Genomic DNA, 20,337 nt, shown 5'->3' with positions numbered 1-20,337 from the left:
AAAACAAAGTCGCTGTAACCAATATAATTGCCCGTTTCCACCAAACACATTATTTTCTAACAGCGGGGAATTTCTCTGACAGCAGGTAATTAGCTAGATTAACTAAACGCGCCATTTGTTCCAGTTATTAATAACCGGGATTGGAACTTTATTTAAGAAATGCAATTTTCTCCCAAGTCACCAAAACAAGCAACATTATATTAAAATTTAAAACTTCACACGCTTAACATGCATATCCAAACAGCAATCAGAACCTGAACCATCAAAATGCTATATAAAAAGTGTTCAATGCTGGAGGAATGAAGCTTGAAATGAAATAACCAGTTTTGTGCCATTACAGTGCTCACTGAGGTGCACTTGAACAGATTTCCGTTTTCATGCCACCCCCTCCACCTCAGTGTGACAGATAGGTCCCATTACAAAGACAAGGGAAGACGCATCTTTGTGCGGGGTAAAAGGTTACATGTATTGGAGACAGTGTTGGAATGAGCGTGATGGAAGGGGTGCACTTGATGCAAGAACATTATCACTCCATATTAATAATTCTGATACATTTTGTAAACTATTTCAATTATACATATTTTTGTATTCCTTCTTATCTTCACACATTACAAGTCAACGTGCCTGAAGACACCTATTGACTTACTGAATTCCTTATTAGCTACAAGTACAACATATAAACTGCAGTCAATTCACTTTGTCCCTTAACCGTATTCTTTGTATTAAAACATTTTACATCATTTATCGATGATAAGGTAGGACCAAGAGGAGAATATGAATTACCAAGAAAGGGCATTTCCTAATTCTGTACATGCCTCTGTGTTGACAAAAGATTATTAACTTTTTTGTTGGTTAACAGTATGACAAAATGGGCTGATGAAGCCACCCTAAATATGGCCACCATTTTAAATGTAACAAGTGCCCTCATCTTTTAAAATATAAAAAAGAATATTTCCAAACACATTCCAAACTTTTATACTGCTTCCCTTTGGACTACCAACATAAATGATTAATTTATACACCAACAATAGAATCACCCAATATGAAATGTTACAAGGTGGAACTGCTTGGCTGGCAAGTGTACAAGTCTTAAAGATTTGCTGAGCTAAATCATACCAACCAAGATTCTCCAGGGGTCACCAAGACACATACTTTTTCTTGAAGAATACCCTGCCTCTTCAAATCCAAGCTAAAACAAATTATAACTTTAAAATGGCAATTACCAAAACGTTTCCTCTGTCACCGGCGCTCTTAGCACAGTAGTATTTACTGCTGCCACTGATCCAAAGCTTTAATAGATCATTCATCATTGCGCCACTATCATACCTCAGCCATAATAGAGAACACAAAATGGAAGACAGGGAACTCATGACTCAGGTCCTTGTGCGGATTGTTTTTGGTGTTTTATGGACCCTAGGAAAACATCCCATTAAACAGAATAAAATCTATAGGGAACACCTCAACAGTGCAAATCATTTGATGATACCCAAAGCAGCGCAGCGGTTTCAGGAAAAGGCAATGCCAAAACATTTCAACAGAGTGTTCATTTTTAATTGTAAACAAAGATATTTATTGTATTACTACAAATTTGGATAAAGGGTGCCAGTTTTGCTATATATATTTCCCATGTAGGTATAGTACTATAAGTAAATATAGGATACAGTTGTAACTATATACAGTATGCTGTGGCAACAATCATTAATCTGATGTCATGTAATATGTGATCAAACTGCAGAATTAGGTTTATCATTAGAGCATGCTAAGAGAGCATGGTCTTTAGATCAGGTTCACCTTTAATGGCATTAATCAAAGTTTCATTACAAAAAGTGGGGATTTAATTAACTAAAAATGGAAATGTAAGACTAAACATAATCAATAATCTTATTACTGATTCAATTTTGCATGATCACTGTGCATTGTTTTCCAGACTCCTTAGTGACTTTAGAGAAAAGCTGCAGAATTGTATGGCTAATTAATCTACCTGGGTGTGTCTGCATTCCAAGTGATCTCTGAACAGAATGTCCCTTTGAAATGAGTTATAATGACCGACGAGAGATTGCCATTTTTGTGACTTTAAAAATGGCACTGTCACAGATCACCTTACAATTATTTGTTCTTGTATTTAGTGAGGATAATAAATCATGAATAAATTGCCTCTGTGGGACAGTAACAGGAGGACAAATGTAGAGTTTAGGAGTAGTTCTATTAATATACTTTTACCTTTATCACAGGTCTATCGCAACTGTCAAGGAAAAGGCCAGACCTTTTGTATTATTATGTATGTATCAAGAAGAAAAAATAGAGTCTTTAATTAATACTGTTTAGAAAAAGTCACCAAGGACTGATCACATTGAGATTAAATAAAGTTTAACATCCAAGACTGAGCAAGAGATTTCCCTATATCTTTAGTAATTCTTATATATGCTATGATTGTCTGAAGGGGAAATCCTTTCCAATCCAGATGACAGAATTCCCATGGTGCTCTATTTTCTAATGAAGGATTTTGGTGCGCAATGAATGTTTCAATTGAACGCACTGCTACCTTCAAAATTGGAATGAGATGAGAGGATCTAATGAAATGATGGCCATCATGTCCACATTCCAAAATTGACTGTTTAATAAACAATGGATGCACAATTAAGTGCAGTTCAATGTGGATGACTGTCATTGCAAGGCTCACAATATATGTGTGGTGCTGTATTATTAGGTGCAAAGGTCAATCTGGGCGTGCATTAAAGCTCATTAAATTAAGTAGCATAAGGAGTCCTTTTTAACAGACCTTACAAAAGGCAACTGTCCCTTCATCCTGCAGCCCAGCGGAATGAAGAATAAAAAACAGTAAACAACAACAAGGCAGACTACAGACAAAGCACTCGTAAACAAATACAAAAAAGAAATACAAAATGTTAGTAACTTAAAATAGAAATATATCACAATCAATGCCATAGGACACAAAGTAAATACAACCACTAGTCATCATTTGCAGTGTGTGAAATGAAATATTGATGGAATGGATAAAATTAAAACCAGGGCATAATAGTGCTGCATGAACCACTGACCTCCTTGCCGCCCATAGACTCAAACATCTTTTCCAGCTGAACCCTCAGTTGTTGAATGTTGTTCATCAGGATGCAAGGCTGAAGGAATGTTGATGGATAGATACATTAGTTATGGCGAAAGACATTCCTGACCAAAAAGTTACAAAATTACAAAATATTTAAATGAAGAACTGGGGTCTTGTACCCTTGTAATAATCTGTAATAATTCAAATAACTTGAATTTGTTGAATGTTAACGGGTGATCTTCCAGCCAGTTACAGGTCACTTCATTTAAATCCCACAGTAAGCCGAGACATTTAATTTCTATTTGCCTGTCAGTTTACTTACAGTAATCGCATTCCTCCAAACAAAAGTTAGGATATAATGGCTTTACGGAAGAGTGGCCAGAAAAAAGCCATTGCTTAAAGAAAAAAATAAGCAAACACGTTTGGTGTTCGCCAAAAGGCATGTGGGAGACTCCCCAAACATATGGAAGAAGGTACTCTAGTCAGATGAGACTAGAATTGAGCTTTTTGGCCATCAAGGAAAACGCTATGTCTGGAGCAAACCCAACACCTCTCATCACCCCGAGAACACCATCCCCACAGTGAAGCATGGTGGTGGCAGCAACATGCTGTGGGGATGTTTTTCATCGGCAGGGACTGGGAAACTGGTCAGAATTGAAGGAATGATGGATGGCGCTAAATACAGGGAAACTCTTGAGAGAAACCTGTTTCAGTCTTCCAGAGATTTGAGACTGGGACGGAGGTTCACCTTCCAGCAGAACAATGACCCTAAGCATACTGCTAAAGCAACACTCGAGTGGTTTAAGGGGAAACATTTAAATGTCTTGGAATGGATTCTGACATTCTTAAATGTCTTGAAATGGCAATTGAGAATCTGTGGTATGACTTAAAAATTGCTGTACACCAGCGGAACCCATCCAACTTGAAGGAGCTGGAGCAGTTTTGCCTTGAAGAATGGGCAGAAATGCCAGTGGCAAGATGTGCTAAGCTTATAGATACATACCCCAAGAGACTTGCAGCTGTAATTGCTGCAAAAGGTAGCTCTACAAAGTATTGACTTTGGGGGGGTGAATACTTATGCACGCTCAAGTTTTCTGTTTTTTTGTCTTATTTCTTGTTTGTTTCACAATAAAAAATATTTTGCATCTTCAAAGTGGTAGGCATGTTGTGTAAATCAAATGATACAAACCCCCAAAAAATCTATTTTAATTCCAGATTGTAAGGCAACAAAATAGGAAAAATGCCAAGGGGGGTCAATACTTTCGCAAGCCACTGTAACATTGTAAAAATCAGTTTATCCTTACATACCAGTTTCTCCTTTGAAAGATATGCTCCAAAACATTTAGATATAATTGCAGCATATTGGAGTAGCACTTTGTTTATGGTCTGGAAATAAAGAACAGAAAATCAGTTAAACATCCAAACTAGTTTGTGCAATAATCTAGATCCAGTGTATCCAAATGGTATCGAATTGCCTAATTAAGAAGGCTGTATCCTGTACGTGTATCATATGCCATACTAGACAATGGCCATTACTGTTGAAAAAAGCAGACCATAATTAATTAGCTTACATTTGCAAACCGTCTCATGAAATGTGCTAAAGCTTGGGGGTTGGGGCACTCCAGTTTCTTGATGATGTCAAAGCTCTGATTCAGTTGGGTAAAAACATCCACCACAGAGCAAGAGAACAGGGCATGCTCCGATGTTGGTTGGAACTAAGGGAGAGAAAAAAATGAAGCCTCCTACAGTATATAATACACTGAACATTTTATTAAAATTGTAAATATGAAATTCCCATTAAGGGCATAATGCTACGATAAAACTATAAGAAACAAGGGATTTTTTTTTTTTTTTTTTTTTTTTCAGAATTAAGATTTCAGGAATAGTAAAGCAAACTGTCTATTCTGCACTTACCCCATCCTTCTTGTCTCTCTCCAGTGCTCCGTGGAGAAATTCCATCGAAACATCCTCATTTTCATCCAACCACTGAATGACAAAGGCCTCAAACCACCTGTCACAAATTATATCCATTCGTATTCATATTATATTCATAAGTAGCATTAACATAAGGTTCACATCAGTAAATCTGGTTACAGCTTTTAAATGTAATTGCTCTTGGCATCGTTTTAATGACCATTTTGTTTTACAGACTCTAGGACCATCTTGAAATATGACGTTGCATCCCAGAATTACTATACTAAACTGCAATTTACTGTACATAACGTCAAACTGACGCTAGGAACCTGAAAGCACTTCCCTGTGTGGCTCTCTGGAACCTTCCTGAACTTTGGAACTTGAGTCAGGGTGTCTTGTATAAGCCTCATTATGTGCACTAAAATCCATTTGTACCATTAACTCTGTGAGTTAATTACTGAATTAACTCACAGAGGAAATTCAGTCACATTTCAGTTTGTAGGGCAGGGCAAATTCTCTTATGAATGAGGCAGAGTTAATTAAGCATTCCACTGAAGGAATATTTGATCAGGCTGCTTGCTCAGAAAGCATCCCCAACTTCCTCCTAGTAATAAAAGCCAGGGATTTTTAATGTTAGGGTGTTGTCTTTAGTCATTTTCTGAGAGCAGAACAAGATGCAGATTTATTCATTTATTTGTATTGATGCTGTGTATTATTAGCGTCCCTACAAAAAACTGCACATAAAACCGTAAAGAGTAAGTAGGTTCGAAAAACTATAGCGTTACATGTCTCCACGTGTTTCTACAAGTGCTCTGGCTTTTCTGTTTCGTACCACATCAAGGATCGTTATTGCTGTGTTACCTGTTTGACAACGTGGGCAACATGCCTTACACTATCAGGGCACTAGAGCTGCCATTTTGAAAAGACTTTTGAAACAGACTTTAAAGTTATAAGTGTAAAAAGTTGTCAGGATGTTAACAATGAAAATAAATCACAAGTATGTTATTTTAATATGATATTTTGACAAACCTCTTATACTTTGGTAGTGCTCCACATTTGTAATTAAGAAAGCTCATCAACTCCCCCTCCTCCTGACGGCAGATAAGTAATGGCAGATTGATCAGCTAAGGGTGTCTACTGTATGTGAATTGGTAAATATTATGGCAGGCACAAACATCTTTTTTTTAAACTGAAAGATGCAGTATCTGTTTGTTAGGCAGTATCTGTTATGTATCTGTTTTGTTCTCAGCCAGTAAATCAAAGAACATTCTTTGATGTTTGATGTCAGGGATTTTGACACAGTATACCAGTTTATCCAGCATGCTAACTATTTTCTACAGCATTTAGGGAACGTCTTGTTTCCACTTGCAGGCTTAATATTTCATATGATACGAGATAAGGTAAAATGTTGACCAATCAGTTGTTTTCAATCTGGATTAAGAGCTCTTGAAAGGGATGCATGATGGACTTTTATGGTTAAATACAGCTTAGTTGTTTGATTAATTTATAATGTCAAGGACTGTACAGATTTAACAGTTTTTTGTTATGTTGTAAATATTAGTAAATATTATTACCAAAATGAGACAACCACTTAACTTTTTGTGGATGATAACTACGGATGTGTTTTTGTTTATGGTAAAAAATGGCTTATTTCACAAAATAGGTATTTAAAACCTAAAACAAGCACTCAAGGGACCTGGGAATGAACTAGAAAGGTGACATTTTAATACAGTGGATTTAATAAGGGGATTAATTAGACTGGTCACTACTGTACAGACATGTAGTCCTTCTACAGTTGTAGCGCCCGCTTAGAAAATGTTGTATACAGACACCTATACAGAAGAGGATTTCAAATGAAAATGGGACAGCATGGATTGCAGCTAATCTAGTTACAGATGGAAACAGTCACTATTATGTGCTAGTTCTACATTCATTTGGCATAAATTGGAAATGCTGGTGGCGACACTCAGTTTCTGACAGACGGTATAAAATATTAATACTTACAAAGAATATTCTGGCACTGTATCCTTAAAGGCAGGGAGGTCCCGTACATATTCATTATAAAACCACTTCACTTTGAAGTGCAAGTTCATGTACTCTGTGCTCTTGCATAGACGTTGCTTCTCATGCTCTGCATGAAGAACACAAGAAAGTTATTGTTTAATACAACGGCCGGAGTGGGTCACGTCAGACCAGAAACAGGAAATAAACGAGAGAGAGAGAGGTGGAGTTTGGTGGAGCTGAGCGAATGGCTTCGCTCAGCATTTAATGAGTGAACAGAACAGACAGAAAATAAACGGTTGTAACAAACACAAAAACACAGGACACGGCACATTCGCCAAAACAACAGAGACAAACAAAACAAACTAACACTACACAAAACACGGTGAGCTTCTACTTTAACTAACGATTATTATTTTAATTACCTCCGTCTCCACACCCGATCTCCACTCACCGAACACACAACCCAGAGTGGGTGAAAACATGCAGCTTTTATGCAGCTGTACCGAGACTCGATTGATAATCAATCATTCAGTTGGAGTCGTGGTACAACTGCACGTGAATTAATAAAGTGCAATTCCCCGTGCTCACATATTATTACTTTTTACTTGCACGTGAAGTGTTGTGCAATCCTCGTGCCTAAATACAAATATACATTTTAAACACTTGTGTTACACAGACCCGTTTATATCCCGTGTACTAATGACTATACACCAACATTAACACACAACAGATAACACAAAATACACACAGGGGCGGGTACTTTGCCACAAGGGCTTAGAGTTCCTTTAGCATATTCTGAATACAGATTTATTCTGTATTTATACCCTTCCCTGCTTTAAAAAACATCAACATTTCTGCAGCTTAATAATACCAACACAAGTTGACATTTTCCATTCATTAGGGGGCCAGGGGACTATTTGAGGCTCAGGTCCATGAAATATTAAGAAAGATTATGTATAGTATACGTACAAAAATCTTATGAAATGTGATAAACGGGTCAAATACACATTTCCCAGAAGTAAATACAAATGATATTGAAGTCCTGTTTTTTTTCCCCCTTCTAGCGGCTAGGCAAATACATTTTTCTATCCACTCATTTCAAATACCACTTCCCCAGTGGCAGGCTGAAACAAACAACAGGCACCATGAGGGGCAACATGCAACAGAACACATATGATGTGGGTCGTACCGGTAATCCTCTCTGCTTCTACGCAGTCTGGCCCCAAAACTACGAAAACACTACGAAAATACTTTTTTAAATCTTTGCCGTTTGATTTATACAAAAGCGCCAGATAATCATACATCAGCATTTTATATGTGAAATGTTCTAAATAAATGTACATTCTGGATAAATAAATGCACACTTTTACAAATTATACACAAAATAGATATTCCCATTATTTTTTATTTGCACTTGGCTGCTGCTAGCAGGTGGGACAGTTGTCTCCCTCTACCCTAGTAGTCCATAACAACAAATTCTGCTTCCATTAATTTTTCTAGATCTTGTTAACATGCATTTTGATTAACAAGTTCCCCTTATCTAATGACCTGAGACAATTAAGCTTTTTAATAAGAAATGTGTTCATTAATGACCTCATCGTCTCAATTCCAAAGCATTAACGGATTCATTTTACTAACAAATTTCGTTTGAAAATCACTCGCTACTAAAGCTGTCACTACTATAACACAAGTTTGATACAATAACACTAGTTCTTGAAAATCCTGCCCACAGTATCTAGATAATGTGCAGCAGCAAAGAGTTTTTAAGGGGAACCACAAATGACCAAGAAGAAGCTATTCTGTAATATACTGTGTAAAAAAGCATGCCTGCTTTACAGAATTTGAAACTGAGTGCAGGGTCACACGAGTAGATGAAGTCCCATAAGTGTAATGCATTTAATTTGGTAATCAGAAAAACCCATTAAGCAACAGTGCTTGTTTTAGGGTGTCTCCCAGAAGCATAGTTATCATTATTTACAAGTTCAGTTTCTCCTTTCGTTTTACTGTCTCTAATGGACTGCTCAGGATGCAAAGTTTTTAAGTGTTATAGGAAAGAGCTAGATTTATAGTCCATTTTAAGTGGATCTCAGAGACAGCCTTGAAAATCAACCATACTCTAAATCAACTGCCCCCTATTCATGACAGCAACACCCCCTCCCCTGTATACAGTAAACAGCAACTGTGCCTCACAGTAATACAGGAAAACAATGCAAAACTGTCCCTTGTGTTGTGATATCTGAAGTCTGGGTTGATTGGTTTTGTGATCGGTCAGTCTAATTTGACTACTGAAATTGCTAAGCAGAGGAAGCAGTATTTTATTGTATTTATTTTTTTACATACAGATTGAAAGACATAAGTCTATTGTTTGTACTGGGGGCAGAAGTGATGCTTCACAGAAAACTTTACAAGCTGGCTGAGGAAGAAGTGACACCTTGGAGCCCCCAGCCCACACCCGCCAGGGAGCAGCTGCTCCAAGTGCAATTTCACTTCATTCTCATTTTCTGCGCCACAATTTCCCCCAGAATGAAACTTTTCCCTTCAGGTCAAGCCTTTTGGTGAAAGCAAAACTAATCTTCAATGTAAACGGCACAAAGAAAAACGGCATACAAAATTTTAATTAGTTCAATGCAAGCTATAGAACACAGTCAACAAAGAAGAAAATATGTGCTTCGAAGGTAAAACTTCCCAGGGACCTAACTCAATAATAATAATAATAATAATAATAATAATAACAGCAATTGATAAAATGCAAGCCTTGCTGGGGGCTACTCTTGGATATAAAGCCAGTGGTTCCACACCGACGGATTTGTAAATCATGCTGTATGTCACAGACTGAATTTTTCTGTTAAGAGAACCACATCAATCTGAACTGCAGGATTGGGTTTAAAAGGTTAACAGGACACCTGGATATCTTATCATTTTTTATGAATCTGTGAATTGCTATTAAAAAGGGAACACGTCATGGTCAATGGTATTCTAATTCATTGTACATTACTCAAATGTTGGCTAATGGCACTGCGCATCCCTTTAACTGAAATCTCGTTATGCAATGCCACCTTGAAATCATATGCCAATGCATAACAGGCAGACGGTAAGCCTGGGGGAAAATCCTTTCATCAATCTAAAAAGACTGGAATTACACACAGCAAAAACTAAAACAGGCTTATCCTGCCTCCTCACTCCCCCACACAACCTGCTTCAAATACCAATAACACTATAGCAAGCCTATAGGAAGACATATTGGAACACAACATACCGGTAAATGTTTAAATAAATGGAAAATGCATACAAAAATAATGTAGAACAGATCCAGCAGGCACATGTAATCATTTTGTAAAAGCCCCTCTCCTGGGTGCAGAGGGATGACTGCCTCAAATGTGTCAGCTCAGCTGGCACAGATTTCTCCTCTAATACCCTTAAACCCTGAGCATGCATGGCTGAAACCTAAAAAACTCTATGACACTATTTCAATTCCCAGGCTAGCAGGCAGAGCTACAGTGGAGTACAATACAAAGCTCATGGCATCAGCACTTTCAAATCTGAACACATGTGTAAAATGGGAATGACTTATAAACAAGATTACCTACAATAAGTTAACAGAGACCCAGATGGGTGAACATCTTATAAAGTATAGGTGTAACAGAAACAACTGCATGTGATTGTCCTAATGCACTGATTTGTATATTGCTAAATAACAATCAAAACTGCCTAGTGAATTAAAAAACATATTGAATATCATAAAATGATTATTTTTTTTTAAATACAAAATGAATCAATGCACTTTTACTAACCACTCTGAAGGACACCAGACTAGATGGCACAGTTAAACAGTTTAGATTGAAGTCCCTGATTATCAACAAGAAATAAACCACCCTTCTAGAAAACATGTGAATTGTGGTCTGAAGATGCTAGTTTGCAAAACTAACCTCCATGGACCATAAAAGCGATTCCATTGACCTCTTTCTGCATCAGTCCAGCAAGCTATACAATTGTAAACATGGTAGCTCACCATCTTACAGATGATCTATTAAGGATTATGCATGCCACGAGCAGTAACGTATAGATGACCCCAAATGCCAAATAAAACCCAGCTATTATTATTCTGTGTACTATTTCAACTTTTTGAGAAACGTAACCTTTGAGCCAGAAAACTACAAGCATTATGAATTACAACTTGACCTACTCAAGTGACACTTCACGAACACTACCTTATTGTTTTGCTGAAAATAAAGCGAAGGTTATAGGTCACATGGGTTCAGGGAATCTTTTTTTTTTTTTTTGTTCTTACAAATATTTCCATTCTTCACTTCTAAACCACCTAATCTTGTTTTCTAAGGCCGATGTATAAGTGAAATGCCATTTTGCCATTGACAGATTTGTCTTCATTTCTTAATGCCTCTGCTAAAAATTCTGCAAAGTGGCAAGAAATTCAAAACATTTTCAGGCACATCTGTAACTTCTCAGCAGAACTGATAAGCAATCTCAGTTAAACCCTTGGCTTTATTTTTTTCCTTGAGAATGCTTTTTTTTATTCAGAACTGTCTTGCTACAGAATTCAGATGCAAGTAACAGCCTCTGAGTCTTCATAACAAAATTCAGAGGGAGTGAAAAGCAGCCTGGTTGTGCTGACAGCCATCCCATTTTTAATATGAGGTCAGTTTCATTAATTCCTGTGTTCTAAAAATAGTCTGATGACAATAACTTGTATACGCACGAATCCTGCACAGATTTATGTTGCTTTCCCATAAAAACTCAAGGCTTTTTCAAAGTCTTAAACACAAGTCTTGAATAAAATATACTGCTTAATGTGGATATAAACAATGCTTTACAAATGCAGTCTCCTGAAAAACCCAAAAGCACAAACAAAGCAGAAAAAACTATCAGTCTGTTTATTTGCGTTTCTTTCAGAATATGTTCATATAACCTTATTTTGTTATTGCTTGCATTGGCTTTTTGCTGTAAGAACACAAAAATAGTCTCTATCTGTACCTAAATATGTGAAAGATTCACAGGATGAAGATTTATGAAGGGTTTACCAGCTAAACGAGTTGGGTTACAACACGATACATTCAACCAAAGGTGAAATTCAGCTTGATTAAAAGAAGGCATATAAACTCATTACAGAGTTTAAACTAACTGTGATTGACTGAGTGGAAAACGGTGAGAAGCTTTCAGAAATATTGATGGACCTCAGTGGTTTGAATCACAAGATGTGACTACAATTCAAATTCTGAATTTGAAGTCTTTAATTGCTTTTGAAAAGAAAGTCTGAAAGAAAACAAAAGTAACAGGTAGGCTCTGTGTTTTAATTGCAGCCAGACCTACACTAAACACTTCCGTCAATTTTAAAAGTATTTATTTCTGTTAAGCGTGTGCAGTATATGTAGGGTACTGTATAGTATCATAACGTGTCAATGTGGCACCATGATCTACTTTGTGTTACTTGTGTACCCAAGTAAGCTACGCTAAAAAAAAGGCTAAAATCATTTCGTTTCAATTTAAAATAACATTTTATTATTTTTGCATTGTACAGTATTGTGTACAACGCATTACTTGTGTTACCGGTAGCCTATAGGCTAAAGTAATAAGAAAATGTGCAAGGTATTCATTTGATTTTACCACTGTTTCTAGTTTTACCCATTCCCACCCACCAGTTCACCATGTGTCTCAGTAGCCTTAATATATTTTTTAAATAATTACACTCTAATTTAACATTGTTATTTTAAATCAAGAAACATTTTCAATACAGATTAGTCAGACCAGTTTTAAATTATTGGTAAATATGTAAAATAAAGGTATTCTGCAGTGAATGCCAGTTAGCAATGTTTTTTTCTGCTTACATAAATACTTAGATAAAGTACTACAGTGTGGAGGCTGGGTGCCAACGTCATCACCACTGCACAAAAGATCCAGGCCCCTTTGCATGTTTAGTTACTGAGGTTTTTACCTCAGCTTGACTGCAAGCTCACAATCCTTAATGTTATTACCCAGCTTGAGTTTATTGTACTTTTCTTAGAGCAATTTGGGTCTGATCAAGTATTAGCATCGATCAACTTACATAACCTCAAGGCTGCTTAGAAGTGCCATGTTAATTCAGCATTATCTTACCAGAAGTTATATATACAGTATACCATCTGTAAATGTACCCATTAGCTAAGAGGCCTCGTTACCATCAGTGAAATACAATCCATCCGAGGCTACAGCTTTAAAATATCATAAAAGGTCACATATAACTACTGACAGGTCTTGTTTTAGGTGTATATTATTACAATCCACAATTGTTTGTGAACAGACATAGCATTTCCAGAATTAAAACGTTTGAATTCTACAGTTACTGAATCATTGCATTAAAGAATACTAAAGGAAATCAAATGTTAGCAATTATAATTCAATTAGTGACACTTTAGGATCCAAATTACCAGTATAAAATGACATTGAAGTTAAATGAATAAAACAGGTATAATATTACTATTATTACAGGCTGCAAGTCAGTTTTTTGCAGTAAGTGAACACAGACTTTTTCAGCTTTGCATCCATATAAAACATACAGTAAATTTAGCTTCAGCTTCCCATAAAGCAGAACAATAGAGTAAAATGTTCAGGATTCAGCATAACATCAAGCTTTATTGTGGATTACTTTGGTTCCCTGGTTTTCTAAGTTTTGTCCCTGTCTCATTAATTAACATACTAGTTTACTGTAAAAAAACAAAACAAAACAAAAAAAACATGCTTTATTATGCTTTACTGCATAACTGATTAGACTACATTTAACCACATTCCTTCCTTTTAGTAGAACCCCCACGACAGCTTGTGACTGAGTCCACAAGATGCATCAGTGACTTCATTACACACTCCACTAAAATAATGAGAAAATGGTCCTATTAACACCTAACTATATTTTATTGATGCTTATCTACACAATGGTATGCACACTCTTCTGCTGTTTTATACTCGCTCTAGTCTCTTTCCATGTGTTTTTGACATAGAAGGTCAGTCCTTTGAACATGTTCCACTTCATTAGCTTCCACTCCAAGAGGCTATTAACCTGAACAAGTTTGAAGTAACCAATCAGGAACTAGGGAACATCTTCGGGCCTATACAGATTAATTATGAAATACAAACCACCTCAGGTATTCAGCCTAGAAAATTGCTTCCCCGAACATCTTTAAGTGGGGTAGAAATTGCAATAAGGTTGTTCAGTCTATTTTGTACAGTACGCATTGGGTTTGGGAGCTCATTCCCACAGCAATGTATTGTCATCCATCATGTTCTCTTACAGAAGTATTTCACATTTTAGTAATTATACAGCATAATTATCAAAGCAGTGTTCAACAAGCATGTCCAAGATTATACTATACGAGTCCTGGGTGGCTGTTCATCACATTCTTCCATAGTTTGCCATTCCCTGCACTCTACATCTTCAGAAATCAGGACTTATTTATATATTAGTCTGGCTACATTCCCTAAAGGTAGCAGCTGCTTCAGGCAAGTTCCTCTGTCACCAATGGCTTCCTGCCTGTCACTCTGTACACTACACATACGTGTTTCTGCTGCTACCAGCAGCAGGAGATTGTCACTGTGACCTGCAAGCTTGGGTGAAGCTCCAGGGGGAGCAAAAAAAGCTAAATAAAACCAAATCATGTTATATTCGTATCATTTTAATGGAAACATTTACTGTATAGCAGGGAGGTCCAGTACAAGCTAAAAACCATTTTAAGGAAATGCTTTTTAAAAAAATAAAGCACTCATTTCATTCAGAAGTTAATGTACGCATTAGAGGCACATTAATGGTGCATTTCAGAATAATGTTTTTTTTTTTTGAGGGGAAGGAAAACATAATACAGCATGGTTCAGTAGGGAAGCACTAGTTTTGACTGAAGCTGGATATCTACAGGGGATATTAGGTACCACATACACATCCTACACATTACAGGAACACATGCTTTTTGCCAACCTGATTCCTTATTTTTTGTGTGGTATGTGATTGCTAGTGAGGCTACCTGCTGAGAATCTTTCTTGAATTCTTCTTTCCACACAGATTTTCCTCCAGTTATCAAAATCGATGAAAGTCTGATGAAGGATATGTGGACTGTAGGCAGGGGAAGTTGTACCAAGTATTTACATATGGATCCAAGACTTTCAGAACTGGAATTTATCATAAATTATGATCTCAACCAATCTGAAAATTCTCAAAGCACATTCGCCCCTGGCCAGGCTCCTCCTGTTATCAATATTTGAAGGACATTATTCATAAACAATAGTCAATACATGTTGGGTTCACATACCTCCGCCCACTTCTGCCTACTACTCAAAATGCAGCAGGCTGAGGCTTATCACTATGCAGGGCATTGACAGGAAAAAGGGCCAAATTGCATGTATATTAGCCAGGAAGTCTCTCTCTATCATGTACGGTACACTGGCTGTAAGCATTATTCCAGGGACTTATTTACGACCTGATAGGACAAGGAAATGTGTGACTGATGTTGGCACCAAGACAAAAAAAAAAAAGACAACACAGATCAAATCCTCATCACAGGGCTAAACATGTGGAGACAAATTCCACCAATATTGAACCTGCAAGTATTTCTTCTGAACAGCTTAATGAAAACAAAGACAAGGTGATATGCTAATCTGTCACACCCCGCTGTTTTAAAAAATATTATTTATTTTTGCTACAGTACAGTGGATGGAAGCACAGGGGGAAATGTTTTATATTTGCATCACTTTTATTGTAATGCAAAAAAAAAAAAAACTTTTGCATGGCACATATGTGAAGATGTTAATGGGAAGAAATCAACAGTAAGAAGTAAGTAATGCACCCTTACCTCCTGTCATCAATCATACAAATAGCTTTCTGTTTGCCTATTGAACCTTTAGTGCTATCAGCTGTGTGGCTGTGATCCTTCTTGTTTCAAGCTATTTATCCCATACGGTGCCAGCATTATTTTTTACTGTGCGGTGCAATGCTTTGTCCTGCAGTATTCTATTCTGTTAAATTAAGACTCCACAATACATTTCACAACCTTGGTGTAACCACCTTTTCTCTCTTTCTGATTACAACCTACACATTCCCAGATTAAATGGGCAAACCAACTAAACCGTATTACACATTACAATTAAGATCATATTTGTATCCCTCCACGGATGTTACAAGTATAATTTTCAGTCTGATTTGAATACTTAAATAGCCACAATACAAAGTTAGCAGCTACAATTACAGTGTTTGAATTGCCAGATTTTTGTGATGAATTATCTAGTAAGTAGCAATGAATTATCTATTCATTTAAATCAACTTATTTATCCTCTTGTGTTCTGAGAGACATGTCTCCACATTCGCTGCAGGCAGTATGATATGTAGCCTTGAAGCCGAGTTTCATCCGGATTTTTTATTGTTGCATTTTTTTTTAGTCATGATAATAGCAATAGCTTAACATAAATACCCTCTCATTGCCAACAGATCATTAACTTTGATGGGTAATGTTCTGTATCTCATATACTTTATACAGTATAAAGAGCCTGTATCTGTGCTTCTGCTCAAAAAGAAAATCATTATCCAAACTTCAGCAAGTGCATGAAGCGGGAGGCAGAATACTAAAATTGACATAACTGGTGCAATTAGGATTTGACCTGAACCATACATTACAGATGTTTATTCAGGAGGATGTTTGAATGCCAAGCAGAAAATAACACAACTGCAAATGCCAGCCAATACCCTATATTATACATCCTGGGGTACCACTGGGTAGGATTCCATTAGAAAGCCAACATCACCCTTGACTTGTTAAATCAAAAACAATTAACAATACAACGTAATGTATGATTTTTGCTAACGTTTAGCAGTTTCTATAAATGCATGAAATATGAATTAAATGGTATAAACACAAACCTGTTCCTTATGAAACAGCTGCGGCTGTTCTAACAGTGGGTCTAACCTGTGAGACCTGGGGCCAAGCAGTTAATGCCACTTCTCAATGAGTTATTATAGTATGCAAATTATACTTTTTTTGAATCTTAAAAGCATCCCAGCTGCTGTAGTCGAATATCCAAGATTAAATTACCTTCAAGAATAATCCAATATTTTCGACAGGTCTCAGAATTGATTACAAATAGAGCAAGGTAGTCTACATTTCATGAATACCAACCGTACGGCCAGTTTTGATAAAGTAAATAATTAAAATGTGGAGTCTATTTACATATATATTTTAAAACATATAGTTTGTTTAAAAGCAGGCCTTGTACTACTGGCGTGTAAGTCTTTCTGTGCCTACACAACATCTATGATATTGTGTGTCTGTATTTGACTGTATCTTCTGCATAATACTACACTGCTTTTCCTAATCAAAGGAATGTGTTCTATCACTTGCTGGACAAGTATGTAAAAGTAGAGGTCGATGACGATGACGATGCTAAGAAATAAAGAAACCACAGCCCTGACCTGCCTTGAAGTCTGGGGCTCATCGCTCAAGGACACTTTTATTAAGGCAAGCCACAAACACAAGAATCCAGAGCAAGGGGCCTCGTTCCTAACCTTTCCCTGTGGAGAATGTTCAGTCCATCACACACACGCATTTATGTCGAAATCTCTTAGCGACTGATGTTCACCTCACAGTGTTCTACGCTCTGCTCCAGTATTTCCACTACACTACATTCCACCCTGCTGTCACCCGTCCCTCTCCAATCCTAACCCATTCATGTGTACATCCCGTGTGACTGACCCAAAAGCAAACCCAATAAGAAACCAACCATATCAAGATTCACTTTAGCAAGCTCCCTACTAATTGCTATTGTAAAAGCACCAGCCTAACAGGATCAGCTGAGCAACCAAACCTACTTGTTTCGCTACTAGTATTACCAGGAGCATAGTCCCTGAAAGTATGAACTCTCAATGCTGTATGTTTGGATTAACAACAGTAAACTTTAAATGTAAAGTTCAATGAACAATACTAGTTTACAGTATTTAAACAGTGCCATAAAATTGTGTTAGCTTTAATTATGATGTGAAATCCCCTCATAGTTTGCAAGTTTGTTAAAAAAGTTAATTACTAAAGATTTTGTGCATAACCATTTGTCATGAATTATCCTTCAATTCCACAATAAATAAAAAAATTAATATATTTAGTGAATTAGCAACGGAGAGGAACACCCATACGGTTTTATCTCAGTTCCCAGTCAGTTTCTGTTCAGCCAAGGCATACCCTCTGAGCTCCTGTGCTGTCCTTTTACTGAAAATAAACCATACAACAACCAATTACCTCTGCAGAGAAGAAGCATAAATAAAACACGTTCTAATCTCTCCAATACAGACAATGCAACTGTTTTAGTTTGCAGAGAAAATGCTTTTGTGTGTGATGTTTCTTCAATTCTCTGGTGTATGCTGTTAGACTATTCGTCTATTTTGACCTTTCAGATAGTCAGTCATGTAGCACTGAGGTTTGATTTTTTGTTCTGGGAATGCATGAAATACAGTCTCCATATGCCTTCTTGCCAATTAATGTTTTTGAGGAACTCATTACACTGTAGTAATGGATACAAAATACTGGAGGTTTATTTTCACTATGGATGATTTTAACTAATGGATAGTAACACAGTATTGCTCTATTGATGTGAATTTTAGATGCCCTAAGGCTTTGTGGCTGTGTAGTTCATAAATATAGGTCTCAGTACCAACATCCAGAGAGTAAACGATAATAATCAAAATGACCAGATATACCGGTATACAGTGACACCAATGAAAATTACTCTTTAATACAAATGATGCTTCCAAATTTTCAATATCGCATAGTATACTCGTTACACACCAAATAGTTGATTAATAAAACAGAAACAACAGATATCTTTGGGTGAGGTGTGGTGGGGGCAAAACAGAAAGGTGCATTTTAACATTTTTAGCATTTCACAAACTAAAGAAGGAAGGAAGTGACCTTGAAATCTATGTTTAAGAGCCTAATAGCTTATATATTCCACTAATTGTACTTTGAACATATAAAGCCCCTTTCACACTGGCATGCTCTACCCGGGTCAGAAGCTACTCGGGTCAGGACCCGGTGTCATGCGGGTCGGATACGCGACTTTGCACTACTTTTGAGAAATCAAGATTGACCTGGGTGACAGATGCAAGAAATCAATATTTGTAACAATGCCCCGGAAGCAGCTTGTTACCAGCGCTTCCATCCAAGCTTCTCTGGGTTGAAACTTCGGCCCAAATGTTGATTAGATTAAATGTTTCTTAAACCCCTGCTGCAATTTGGCACATGGTGTGTCTCAAGCAACAAAAATATGGCTAAACCAAATAAACAAAACGTTCCTTGCAGAAGTGAAACCGTCACACAGGCGTGGCTATTTGTTATTTTGTTGGCAGTCATGAATTTTGTCTCGCTCAACCTGGGTCAAGACGTGTCAACTCACATCCTGAGGTGGGTGGCTGGGATCCAGGTACGTGGTTTTACACTAAGTGGGATTGAGACCCAGGTAGCCAGAACCCAGGTCCATACCCGGGTAGAAGTGCCAGTGTAAAAGGGTCAATAAGCTCAATAAGCTTCTACAAACCTCAGAGGCCTGCAATTTATGCAAATTGTTGTAGCTAAGGTAAAAAAAAAAAAAAACTGTTAAGGTGTAACTTCCTTTTGTTTTCTTTCAGATGTATTTTTTGAATTTGCCATGCGGAAAAGACACCTCCCACACATCTGTAGCACGAACCATTTTTGAGCAAAAGGTTGGTTAATGTTAAAGTGGGGTTCCCATCAACCACATTTTGTCCTCTCTATAACTTTTGACCCCTTGACCTATCTAAAAATGTAAATTTGAGCTTGTTTGCCTGAAACAACCCTAAGAACCAAATCTGGTGTATATCAGAGACGGTAGGATATCAAACCCAACTTTTTGGGGGTGATTTGTTATGGAATGACCCTATCATAATCTGGCTGAAACCCAGTACAATGTGCCTCCTGATTGAACTTTACTTAAGAATATGCATATCTGCTTGATAAGGGTCTAACTGAATACTGACACCAAACCCAGACAGAAAATAAAACAAAGAATCTGAGAGTAAGTCCTGCTGACATCGAAAGGTTGAGTCAGGTTTCTCATTTATCAGGCTTATGGGCACCAAGTGAGTGCACAACACTACAGTGGGAAAAGCCAAAATGAATACAAATTTAGTTCCCTTTCAATTCGAAGATGACCACCACCAGCTAGGTATGGGATACTCCTGCCCTTCGGGTAAGTATTGCTGAGCTCTCTATCGCAGAGCTGCTGAAAGGCCCCTTCCTGGGATGACGCACTTGGTCCCGCCTACTGAGGGAATAAAACCGTCACTCATAGGAAGATCCTCCTATTTTTCCATAATGGTAAGACCT

General features: G+C 37.2%; 1 protein-coding gene across 3 annotated transcripts in view; it reads right to left on the bottom strand.

The window, feature by feature from the left end:
* Positions 1-20,337, bottom strand: part of LOC121294842 (protein unc-13 homolog C-like) — a 106,893-nt gene that overhangs the window by 18,870 nt on the left and 67,686 nt on the right. For 2 of the 3 annotated variants that reach the window (XM_041218966.1, XM_041218967.1), the window contains exons 20-25: positions 6,983-7,109; positions 4,979-5,075; positions 4,636-4,779; positions 4,373-4,450; positions 3,060-3,137; positions 2,780-2,806 (exon numbers count right to left, since the gene is read on the bottom strand). In XM_041218966.1, the coding sequence (XP_041074900.1) occupies positions 2,780-2,806; positions 3,060-3,137; positions 4,373-4,450; positions 4,636-4,779; positions 4,979-5,075; positions 6,983-7,109 (551 nt within the window). The remainder of the gene's footprint in view (positions 1-2,779; positions 2,807-3,059; positions 3,138-4,372; positions 4,451-4,635; positions 4,780-4,978; positions 5,076-6,982; positions 7,110-20,337) is intronic. The other variant, XM_041218968.1, reaches the window with a different exon arrangement.

The sequence above is a fragment of the Polyodon spathula genome, chromosome 19 (genome assembly GCF_017654505.1).
Source record: "Polyodon spathula isolate WHYD16114869_AA chromosome 19, ASM1765450v1, whole genome shotgun sequence".
Classification (NCBI taxonomy): domain Eukaryota; kingdom Metazoa; phylum Chordata; class Actinopteri; order Acipenseriformes; family Polyodontidae; genus Polyodon; species Polyodon spathula.
The sequence above is the reverse complement of the archived record's forward strand: the minus strand, read 5'-3'. Positions and strand labels throughout refer to the sequence as shown.